Below are 12,776 nucleotides of genomic sequence, written 5' to 3' on the forward strand. Positions count from 1 at the left end.
AAGGATCCTATTTGAAATAGTCTGTCCACATGGGCCTAAAGAATAAAATACAAGTTCCTTTTCTTGGCATTCAAGATCTTCCAAAACCTGACTCCTATCTGCCTTTCTAGTCTTATTCTTTTATAAAATCCACTTTTTTAGCCATTCCAGACTAGAGATTTCTTGAGCTTTCTTCGACCTTTTCTACATATATGAATTCACATAGTCATTCTGTACCTGGGATGCACTCCCTATATATTTCCACTTTGAAAAACTCTTCCTATGAAATTCCACTACCTTGTAACTTTCCCTGATTCCCCCAAACTGAAAGCAATTCTCTCTTTAACTCAAATTTCTTCTAGTATTCTGGCATCTATTCTCTCTCCCCATTGCCATATTTGTTTTTGAATATGCTGTATTAGAGTGTAAGATTTTTTGAGGATAGGAATTGCATAATTTTTTAACTGTGTATTTCATAGTGCCTTTTATTTAGGAGATGTTTAATGAATGTCTGTTGAATTAAATGGCATTATTATCAGTTGTATATTAGAGCTAAAATTTGACTTTCAAGGCTGTTCTGAATCAATAAGATACACTGTGGAAATCAGAGGACCTAGGTTTGAATAGTAGATCTGTTAATTAGCATGCAAGGCTGGGAATGGGATGCCAGCAAGAGAAATAGTAGTGTGACCAAGGTTAAAGGGGGCATGTTGCTGCTCAAAGCTACTTGTTATTCTTTAGACCCGTAAAAACACTGGGATGTACTGTCTATGCTAGTATTAGAGTGGGGTGAAAGGATGGGAAGAAACTCAAGGACATGAAAAGAGGCTTGAGATGTACTTTGTGTTTACAAAATAAATTAGGGTATATATGAGGAGTTTATTTATAGAATTGGTTATATATAAAGAATTAGTTTACATAAAGTGAGGTAGGAAAAGAGGGAAGAAGAAAGGGAGAGGTAGACATGAAGTAGATAGACCTGGCTCTGTTAAACAGGGACCCCTGATGAATCAAGTTTGGAAGTCTGGATGCTAGCTAACGTCATCCTATGTAACAAGTATTGGGAAGCTCGGTGAGAAGAAGCCTAGTGAGAGTCTGTATTGTACAGTATAGCAGAAAGGCCTTTTTTTTTTTTTTTCTTAGTTCACTATAGTTTCTGCCATGGTGAGAGCTCGGGTAAACAAAAGGGCATAATGCCATATTTGGCATAAATGGCAGTGAGTGACTGTGACATGGACCACCTTTCTGACCTGGGAAAGCTATTTCATTCCTTTGGGCTTCAGTTTGCTCATCAATAAAATGAGGAATTTGACTAGATGATCTCTGTGGTTCTTTCTTGATTTTAAATCCTACGATTCTGGGACTTGCTTTGATTTCCACAAGAGACTATTCAAGAATTTATCCTATCTTCCTAATTCTCCACTGATTTCCCACTATCCACACCTTTACTTTCACTGGATGGTCTCCTAATCCAAGACATTTAATGTGAGCTCCCTTATCCACCTTTAGGATGATATAGAGAGACTTGGAGTCAGAAAGCATGAATTCTTCAATTCTGACTACCATGGCTGAAACCATGAGGCTACCCGGAACTAGAAGGAAGCAAACCTAGAATCAAGGGAAGTAGGTCCAGTGGAAATAAAGAGTTTTTGATCAAGAAGATCCAGTCAATTGGTCAAGATGAACTTCAATCCTAATGCTCTTTGAATTAACACACATTGCAAATTAGTTTCATGATTTGCTCAGAAGTAACAGAAGGGTAATAATTAAAGGAAGCTGGGTCAATCACATGATGAGAATGAAGGATAAAAGATAAATAGCTGATTTAGTGCTTTTCTGGTACACATTAAGATGCCTACTTATAAAGAAAGGCTTCCAAATCTGGGTAAATAGGTTTTCTTATGGAGGATCAAGGGAAGGAACAAGGACATGAATTGCACACAATGAGAAGGCCTGGATGGGTTTCAATTGTACCAATGGAGACAATATCCACATCAATAAAATCCGTGGAAGTATTGAAACATAAATTAGTGGGGTCTAGATTACTGAAGTCTTCTAAATATTTAGTAATGCCAATGATATCCTTCAAAAAAATCCCTCTGTAAGCAAGTCTAGGGGAGCTGGTAGGCAAAAGGCCTGTGAAGGAGTGTCTCTAACCTCAGACTTACCAGATTATCCAGCATCCTCATGAGAGCTTCAAATTCATGTTCCCCTAGCCGACTCTTCTGCATGGGTCCAAAAGTGCTCCCAGCCCATCTCACTGACCCCACCTCGTGGGGCCGATGTTTCTCTCGCTCCAGCAGGATGAGGTTCTCTGACCCTCCTGCACTGGACAGAGCAGACACCTAGAATAAAGGTTAAAAATATCTAAGTATGTTGGGGATAAACAATAAGACATGTTCTGTCACTTAAGTTTACAAAGCCCTGTTCCTACATCAAGCCTGTGGGGTTAAATAGAGCAAATATTTTAACCTCATTTTGCAAATGAGAAAACTGAGGTTCAAAGAGGTTAGTTGCCTTGCCTATAGTCATCTAGATAATAAGTTTTAGAAATGGAATTTGAACCCAGGCATCCCGATTCCTAATCTAGCATTCTTTTTAAAAAAGCTAAGGTCCAAGCAATCTTCCTGAGCCACCTGACTGTTCTCTTTTTTCTATACATACTTGAAATAAAATGAGATAATTACATCAGAGCTATATAATAAACCACTAAGTATTTGTTAAGGGAGTAGCAGCAACTCCAGGCCACTGGCCCTGTTTCCAGTCCACTCCTATCTATACTCATTACTCAAGGGAGAAATTCTTATGAAGAAAGAACCAGCCATTCCAACCATATGACGTGTATGGGGCAGGAAAACTAATTTAGCTGAAGTAGCAAGGCACCCTAAATTGAGTTAAGTTGACAAGCATTTATTATTTATCATGTATAGCTAATATCTTGGGGATACAAAGAAAGTAATAAATAGTCCCTACCCTCAAGAAGTTCACAATCTAAATTGGTGGGAGAAAATGCAAACAACCATATACTATCCTTTCTTTCTTTCCCTCTCTTCCTTCCTCTCTCTCTCCTTCTTTTGTTTCTTTGTTTCCTTTCTTTCTTTCTTCTTCTTCTTACTCTTCTTTCTTTTTCTTCCTCCTCCTCTTCCTCCTTCCCTCCCTCCCTCTCCTCTCTCTCTCTCTTTCACACACACACACACACACACACACTCACAAAATAAATTGGAGATCATCACAGTTGGTGAAATAGAATCCAGTCAATGCTCCAGGTATGGAAAACCACAGCCACTACCTACATCCCTCTAGAGCCCCAAAGGAGAGTGTGTAGAACTCTGAACCTATGAGTCCTGGGAATAGCAAAACTCCTTGGAACACTGGCCCTACTTCTGGCCCAGCCCCCAAAGCCAGCATCTAAGGGAGATGTGATCTGGTTAAGAAGCAGTTACCTCAACAGGGCTGTACTTTCCTATCCTCCATGCTGAATAAGTAAGCAGAACCAGGAAAATATTGTACAAAATAACATTATGAGATGATTTTTAAAAAAAGAGTGTTAGCTCTTCTCAGCAATGCAATGATACAAGACAATTCCAAAGGACTAAAGTTGGGAAATGCTGACCACATCCAGAGAAAAAATTATGGAATCTGAATGCAGATTGAAGCATACTATTTTCACTTTTTTTCTTTTTTATGTTTTTTTTTACTTTTATTTTGAGTCTTCTTTCACAATATGACTAATGTGGAAATATGTTTAACATGATTGTAAATATAGAATGTATATAAAATTGCTTACTATCTTGAGGTATGGAGAAAGAAGGGAAGGAGAGAGAAAAATCTGGAGCTCAAAAGTTTATAAAAATGAATGGTGAAAATTATCTCTAAGTGTAATTGGAAAAAATAAAATACTATAACTACATATATATATGTATATATATATATATATATATGTATATATATATATATATATATATATATATAAAACACAACATAATATCATAGTATTAGAAATTTTAAGGCTGCAAGTTTATCTAGTCTAAATTCTCATCCATGGACGTTTCCCTTCTTGATGTCTCTGACAGCTGGCCATTCTGAAATTACTTGAACAAAGTCAGAATTCCGTCTCTGATTTGCTTTGAACTTCTAGTGCTGCTATACACTTCAACAATGATACTGTGTATGCTGATGGAAGTGGATATCTTCAACATAGAGAAGAGCTAATCCAATTCCAATTGATTAATGATGGACAGAATCAGCTACATCCAGAAAAGGAACACTGGGAAATGAGTGTAAACTGTTATTTTTACCTTCTGAATCCAATTCTTCCTGTGCAACAAGAAATTCAGTTCTACATACATATATTGTATCTAGAATATACTGTAATATATTTAACATATATAAGACTGCCTGCCATCTGGGGGAGAGCGTTGGGGGAGGAAGGGGAAAAATCTGAATAGAAGTAAGTGCAAGGGATAATGTTGTAAAAAATTACCCATGCATATGTACTGTCAAAAAAAAAGTTATAATTATAAAATTAAATAAAAATTAAATTGAACTTCTAGTGCTGGGGACTTCATCCTTTACAAGGTAACCCAGTTATATGTATAGGGTTTAGCACCCTTCAAAATCTATAAAGAAATAAGGGGGAGGGACAGGTGGATAGGAAAGCAAAGGATGAGGGAAGAAAACAAGGAGGGGATCCTTGGATGGGAGGAGGTAAAGTAATAGACAAGTTATGGAGCAGAATTTAATTAACAAATCAGCAGGGATAAGAAAGGTAGATATGTGGGGTATATGTATGTATGTATATATCTACATATATATACATAAATATATTTTTTCTTAACTGTAGTCTGCTTGAGGGTAGTGGATGGGGATGAAAAGGAGGGGGGAAAGAATAAAGTAAATAAGATCCATAGCAGAACAATTTATAAGGAAATTGTTAAAAATGGACATTCATGAATATAATTTCTTCTATATATGTATGTATGTATGTATATACTTCCTTGATTTGGTAATTTGTTGTTATATATTTTGAATCTTCCCTGATGTTCTGTTGGGCACATGACAATGTTCTTTTTTGTTTTGCTTTACTTTGTTTTGTATTCCTTTTCTATTTTTTTTTCTTACTGTTTTTTCAAATAAAATGAATTTAAAAAAACACTTCTTGATCCCTTCATTTTCATGGAAGAAAGTATCTTGATACATTAAAAAATTATAAGAATTGGAAAATTTTCATTGAGGCAAGACTACACAAAGACTCAATGCCCAAAAGGTTTTAGCACTTCAGTCACATATTCATTACAGGCAGGAATTTTTTTGGGGGGTGGAGGGGAGGAAGTTGTAGTGAGAAATGATGCTTCACAGAAATGATAGCTGCCCTTTTTTGTTCTTGCTTTCCTTCTTTGTCTGGGAGGACCAATGGATAGAAGGCAAAGGAAAATTGCAATACCTCAGACCCATATAGTCCATTTTGGATTCAAATAACTTGAAGGGGATATGAGTTGGCAATAAAAGATTAAATGAAGTACAAAGACTTTCTATTTCAAGGCTAGGTGGAGAAAGTAGATTCAATGACAATTTAAATGCCTACTGATTCTAATTATTTGTTTGTTTTCTTATAGAGTTTGGTTGTTGAAAACAAGACTATGGGAACTGTCATATAACCCCTTTTCCTTTTGCAGGGAAAGTCCTAATCCTGAGACTGGATTTTGAAGAAGATGCTTTTCTTATTAAAAGAGCTACATGGGTTCAATAATCAAAGTTAAAAGAGAGAGAGTAAATATGATTTATGGAGAAGTAGTGCTTCTTCAGGTGGGAACTCCTGTTAAGGGGCAGAGGTGTGATGGAGCCAGCTCTGGTTCAAGAGAATAGATTGTTAAAAATTTCAATATGAACAGTGATGTTTTGGCAAAGACTGCAAATTAGTACTTAATTATCCCAGACTTAAGAAAGAGATGGAAAAAATTTAATAATTCAGATTAAATTTCAAAGAACCACTTTATAAGAGCTAGTTGTTAACATACCAGTAAACCACATGTTGAGTATACAGGCTCAGTAGTAAGCAGAAATAGTCAGAAGAATATACTGAAAGAAGGAGAGGAGAGAAAAAGAGAAAGAGAGGAGATGAGAGAGAACAAAAGGAGAGAAGGGAGAACGAGTAAGAAGAGACACAGAGAGAAGTAGAGACACAAAGACAGAAGACATTTATGCTCTTGCAGTATTATAGGTATGAATAGTCCCTCCAAGGATGCTTACTGGCCATATATGTTCTCTATACACATGCCAGAACTACATGTTCTTCATGTGTATTCCATGCATATTCCCCAGGGTAGTCTAGTCTTTCCATTGATAGTGCCTTTATTTGTGATGGAACCACCCTGTGAGTTCTCTAATAAAAGTAAACATATTTGGCAGAGAAATATGAACTACAATTTTAAGTGGATTATAGATTTAGAATTAGAAGAAAGTGTAGAGGTTGTTTAATCCAACCAACATTTGAACCCAAGTGTCCCAATTCCAAACCCAGTATTCTTTCCATTATGTTGCTCACTGAATATAGACCCAGGGAGTACTTTTTCAAGAGAAAAGGGGCATAAGTCAGTGGGATTGCCCCAAGGTATCACATATTTTATAGAAAATGGATGGGCCATTCATATTACCTGGCAAAACAAAGTGAAAACTGGGAAATAGACCCTCTGCTTACCAGACTTGCACGTTTTCAACCCAGCCCTGGCAAACAAGAGTTTTTATTTCCTGAATATCAATTGCTAGCCTTGCATTATTAGCTTTCCTGAGGGCCTGACAGAAGCTTAGTCATTAACGGAGTCAACAAGAAGCTAGTTTATAGACTCTCATAGTCAAGAGTACTAGAATCTTAATGTTAGAGGAGCCCTCATATCTCATTTAGTTCAACTTCCTACACAATTCAGAAATCATCTTAATGATATCCCCGACCAATGGTCATCCACTTCTCCTTGGACATTCTAGTGCTAGACACCTCATTACCTCATGAATCAGCCCATTTACAGTCAGATCAAACTGAGTCAAAAGTCACTTCCTTATAAATTTTACCCTTTGCTTCTACTTTAACCCTCTGGAGCTACAAAGAATATAGCTAGTTCTACCTCATTCATTTGATTACCTTTGTTATTTTGAAAAGAATTATTAGAAATCCTTTATGGATATTATTTCTAGGCATGAAGATTTAAGTAATATTCTGCCTACTAGAGTCCTAAACATGTTTGAAATTATCCAGCTGATTACAGACACCAGCATTGTCAGTGGTCCTTATTGGGCCTCCTTTTTTCTTCCTTTCTTTTTATAAACAACCACTCTCATACTTTTGGACAGTTGAAATACCAGACAGAAATACTCCTGGGTCATAAGGAAGAGAGTGGGCTGAAAGGCCCTTCCCTTGCAAGCACACCCAAAAGTCTGGCTTTCAAAAGATAATAGTTAAATTTATAGAGTGAACATTTACTTACCCTGAATCATCAAATACTATAAATCAGGGCTTGGTTTATTGTTTTATTGATTGACTAGACTTTAAAAAGCAATGCAGAAAATGTTAATAGATATTAAATATAAAATTATATCCTGCATATATTCTTTCCCTCCTTCACTCCCTTCCCTCTTCCAGTTAAACATTTATCAGCACACCTTTTACTATCTATAGGTGTTATTTGGTGATTTAAAGTGGGCAGAAAGAAGTCATCTGGCAGAGTAGTGCTGCCTCATCTATTAATCAGCAATCAATTAAGCACAAATTATGTGTCAAATACTACACTAGGTGCACTAGGGCATATATAAATACAAAGCATAAGTCATTCAATAATCATTTAAAAGAATGGGGAAGAGTTTGCCTGAAGAAGAGAAGATTGAATGGGGAATGAAAGAGAACAAAAGTCCCCTTCTAGAAAAGAGAAAGACCTTTAGAACATTGGGTAGACCCTTGGTGTTGATCTTATAGAAAGATAGAAACAGGAGTCACAACACAGCATGGGCATATAAGAGCAGGCTGTGATCTTCATCAGTGGAAGAAACATTCAAATTTATGAGATCACAGGCCTGAGTTTGATCATTGAAGATGATTTTCTTGTATAACCAAATCCACTAGCTCTTAAGACAATTCCAGAAGAGGAGTTCCAAAAATATTTCTGGCCATTGTGGTATCATTGGAATTGTCAACTTTCCTAACTAGCAAACAGACCTGTAAAAATGGATATTGTCAATCATTTTCTCATTGCTGGAGTTCATAATGCTGCTGGAAGAGAATAGCAACAAGGAGAACAAAGAGTATTTGGGAAACTTAGATTCAACTCCTAGCTTCTACACTAATCAAATGTTTGACAAATAAATCACTTAACCTGTTTTGTCCTCATTTCAGTGTCTGTAATAAGAGAAAGTTAGATGATATGATCTCTAATGTCCCTTTCACTTCTACCTAAATATATGAAATTGTCAAGAATAGAAATGTTTTAGCAAAGTTATCTCCATGAACAGACTCCCAGGCAGTGCTAATCTAGGGGTGAACTTAATCTCTTCTAATTCACAGCTTTTTTTTTTTTTAATTTTACTTCTTTACATTGCTATTGCTATCAATTAGACATTTGTTTGACAACTTCTAATTGTAGAGTATACATAAGAAAATTAATCTCCTTTCTTTCTGGGCATAAGTGAACGATAATACTTGTATAATATTGTATATCCTGACAGATATAATTGCTTTGTTGGTTATTTTTTGCTGAATTTTTTTCTCTTTAAAATCTTTTTTTAATATATTCACTGTGATAAAAAAGAAGGAAATTTTTATTCAAAAGTTAATTTGATATAAAAAACATAGTAGCAATAAAAATAAGATTTTATAAGTTAAAAAGTCCTCTTCTCTATGAACAACCCTTCTTAATGCCCACCCAGCTGAGAGTGCTCTTTCTTCTCAAATCGCAAAATCTCAGAGTTATAAGGAAATCCAAAGATAATGTAGTTCAATCCCTATCTGGGCAGAAATCCCCTCTATTGCTTGAACAGGTAATCAGCCAGACTGTGCTTGAAGGACTCTGGAGATAGAAAACTCACAATCTTTTGAGGCAGCCCATTCCATTTTGGGAATAGCTTTTATTTACTTCTAAGGGGGATTTTCCTTATATGAAACCAAAATCTGCATCTACAATTTCTATCAGAACTCTTTGTCCTTTCCCCTAGGGCTAAGTATATGTTTAATACATTCAACAATTATATTTCCTCTAATTCTTATCTTGTTGCTAAACTCTTCCTTCCTCCCTCTCTTCCTCCCTCTCTTCCTCTCCTTCCCTTTTTCCTTCTTTTCCTTTCCCCCTCAATATTTGTGACGTCTTTTTTCCACTATTAGGTTAGAAACTTCTTGAGAGCAAATACTATATCATATTTTTCTTCTAATTCACAGCTTTTTTTAAAATTTTATTTCTTTACATTTCTATTGCTATCAATTAGAAATTTGTTTGACAACTTCTAATTGTAGAGTATACATAAGAAAATTAATCTCCTTTCTTTCTGGGCATAAGTGAACGATAATACTTGTACAATATTGTATATCTTGACAGATATAATTGCTTTGTTGGTTCATAATTCCTTGTACAAAGTAGGCACTAGATAGATTAGATAAATAGAAAAGTAGAGATATAATATATATATATATACACACATATGCACACACACATAAATATATAATGAGTGAATGAAGAACATTAAAACTGCCCACCCTTTTGTAGCAGCACCACCCTCCCAATTCTCTGTATCTTCATGGGTTTGGGTGGCAGATGGAGGCAAGGACTGCCTGTGTTTCTCTTTGCCTGCCTGCAGATGGCTCAGGAAGCTGCCAGCCACTATTGGGTGATGACCCACTTTCTTTTAGCTCTGGGCTGATCTAAAGCAATGAGACATGGTCCTCAGGAGAAATGATGAGTGATGTTCTGATAACCTCAAGCCACTAAAACTGATTGTAACAGGACTGGAGTGTTTCATATGGTCACAGAGGCAGAGAGGTGGGACCCCTACAGGAGCCAGGGTTGTCTCAGTTCTGTTGCCAAAATTGCTGAACCAAGGATGTCAAATGATTCTCAGAGTAGATGGTAATCTCACTGTTACTTTCCATATTTTAAAACTAGCACAGTGTGGTGGAAATAGTGCTGGACTGGGAGTCAGAAACCTTAAATTTTAATTCTGGGATCTGCCAGCCCCCTGGACTCAATTCTCTCATCTATAAAATGGACATAATAATTGTTTCATCTTCCTCATAGGATTATTGGGAGGACATTGTTTGTAAATTCTAAAGTACTGTATAAAGGTAAGATATTAGTATTGTTATTAAATAATTATCACATTGGCTTTTTAATGCCAAAATGAATAGTAATCCATTTAATCCAGACTTTGCTTTGTTTTTTTCTCCCTAATACAACAATAAAGGTTTAATGTTTTAGCATTTATATAGTGTTTTAATGCTTACAAAAGAATATCCTTCCAATAGTGTCATCCCCTTAGATCTAATGTAATACTTTGTACCTCCTCTCTAGTGCATTTGTGATGGGGCATTTTGAGTTTGTATCTTTTAAATAGCAAACTCCACGAGAGCAGGGACACTTATGTAATGCAGTATCTCCCTAGTACTTAGCTCAATGAACACACAGCAAGTTCTTAATAGATGGTATCCAATTATTAACAATGCTTGTAGGCATTTCCCCATTATTTTTATGTATTTAGTGACAATATTTTGCCTTTCATTAATGGATTATTCATCATAATACATCAGAGCAACAGGCATTTGAACCAGGAAAATGGAAAAGCAATGCAAATTTTTGTCCAGTGGGACACAGCTGCCTGCATTTGGAAAAGTCAGAGTAGAATTTATTTTCTGACTTGAGCTGCTGTGTCAGAACCTACCAGGAGAGGGCAACAGGCCATTAGAACGACTTCTGACAAAGAGCTCAAGAAATTGTCTCCAAGACAGATTCAGACATCACCTTCTCCAATCACTTGTCCGGTTTTTAACCCATTTTGTGCTAATCCTATCTCATTCATATACAGACACTTTTTTCCAAGGCTATTCTCTCTCTCCTTTTGCCTTCTTTCCTCCCCCCTTGCTCTTTCTCCCTCCTTTCTTTTTTATTATCCTTCCCATCCCTTCCCTCCCTTTTTCTCTTCCCTCTTCTTTCTTTGTCCTTCCCTCTCTCTTTCCCTTCCTCCTCCCCTTTCTCTCCCACTCTATCTTTCCTCCTCCCCTTTCTCCTGTAAACTGTAGGTCCTTTCGATTGTTTTTGTTTTTTTTTCCCCCCCAGTTTTCTCTAAGAACTCTTTGGTCTGGTCCTCCTGGTCTGCCCTTTCTGGGCCTCTCCATCTCTCCCCTCCTCCCAAGTGTTTCAGCTGACCCTGCTGCCTTTGTCCTGCTCCTGAACTTTTTTTCTTATCTACATTATAGTGTCCTAGATGAAGTAATAGACATAAAAATAGAAGATGTGAGCTGGTGACATAATTATTATTTACATTTACATAAAACTTTAGGGTTTAAAAAGCATGTTAAGGCTTAGTTTCCTTATCTTTAAAATGAAACATATTGTAAAAATATACTTTGTAAAATGTAAAATACCATATAAATATGAATTATCATGATTATTACAGAAAGTTTCTTGAGAGAATATGCTGACAGCTAACTAATTCAATAAAGAGAATCTAGTTAATGTAATAATAAAAGTCATTCAAAATAACTACCTCTATTTCCTCAGTAATCCATTGTCCCCTCAGAATTATAGAATGTTAGGCTAGAAGGAACCTCAGGGTTCATCTTATCTAAACTCTTCATTTAGTAGATCAGAAGGCTGAACAAAACAAAAATGGCATGCCCAGTGTCACAGGATTTGTACTTGTCATATGGGGCAGCTAAGTGGTACAGTAGATAGATTACCAGGCTTGGAATCAGGAAAAACTGAGTTCAGATCTGGCCTCAGACAGGTATAGGGTGGGTGACTCTGGGCAAGTCACTTATATTTGCCTCAATTCCTCATCTGTAAAATGGGGACACGGTGAAGAAAGAAATGGCAACCATTCCAGTCTCTTTGCCAAGAACACCTCACAGAAGTCTATGATTATGTTGAATCTGACATGACTGAAAAATAAAACAATAGCTTTTAAGATATAATTATAATATTCTTTCCACTACACTGTACTTTATGGTTCAGCCAAAGAGGACTTCTTGCTGTTCCTCACATAACACACTCCATTTCTGTGCTATTGTGTAGTTTCTTTTTCATATTCGTTCTCTCCTCCCCTATAGAATCCTTTGTTTCCTTCAAGACTTAACTCAAGTACTGCACATTCTACAGGGAGCCTTTCTTGGGCAGGTAGGTGGCACAGTGGATAGTGAATGGGGCTTGGAACCAAAAAGAATTTAATTCAAATCTATCTTCAGACACTGAATAAATAAGTTTATCTTAGTTTGCTCAACTGCAAAATGAAAACATAATAGCACCTATCTTGCAAAGTTGGTGTGAGGATCAAATGAAATAAGATTTGTAACATACTTAGCTTAGTGCCTGGCACATATTTGGCACCGTATAAATGATTATTATCATTTTCCCCCTCTTCCTTTAATTTCCCTCAGCTTTTAGTTTCTTCTTTCCCTAAACCACCTTTTATTTATTTTGCATATTTTCTGAATATATTTATTTGCACACACACACACACACACATATATATACATACACATATAATATACACACTATACTATATATATATATATATAATCTCCTCCGATAGAGTGTAAGCTCTCTGAAAGG

General features: G+C 36.2%; 1 protein-coding gene across 5 annotated transcripts in view; it reads right to left on the bottom strand.

Annotated features, from left to right (window-relative positions):
- Positions 1-12,776, bottom strand: part of ADD2 (adducin 2) — a 170,298-nt gene that overhangs the window by 38,314 nt on the left and 119,208 nt on the right. For all 5 annotated transcript variants that reach the window (XM_074287198.1, XM_074287201.1, XM_074287200.1 and 2 more), the window contains one exon: positions 2,148-2,324. In XM_074287198.1, coding sequence (XP_074143299.1) covers positions 2,148-2,324 — 177 coding nt within the window. The remainder of the gene's footprint in view (positions 1-2,147; positions 2,325-12,776) is intronic.

This window comes from Sminthopsis crassicaudata, chromosome 2 (assembly GCF_048593235.1).
Source record: "Sminthopsis crassicaudata isolate SCR6 chromosome 2, ASM4859323v1, whole genome shotgun sequence".
NCBI lineage: Eukaryota > Metazoa > Chordata > Mammalia > Dasyuromorphia > Dasyuridae > Sminthopsis > Sminthopsis crassicaudata.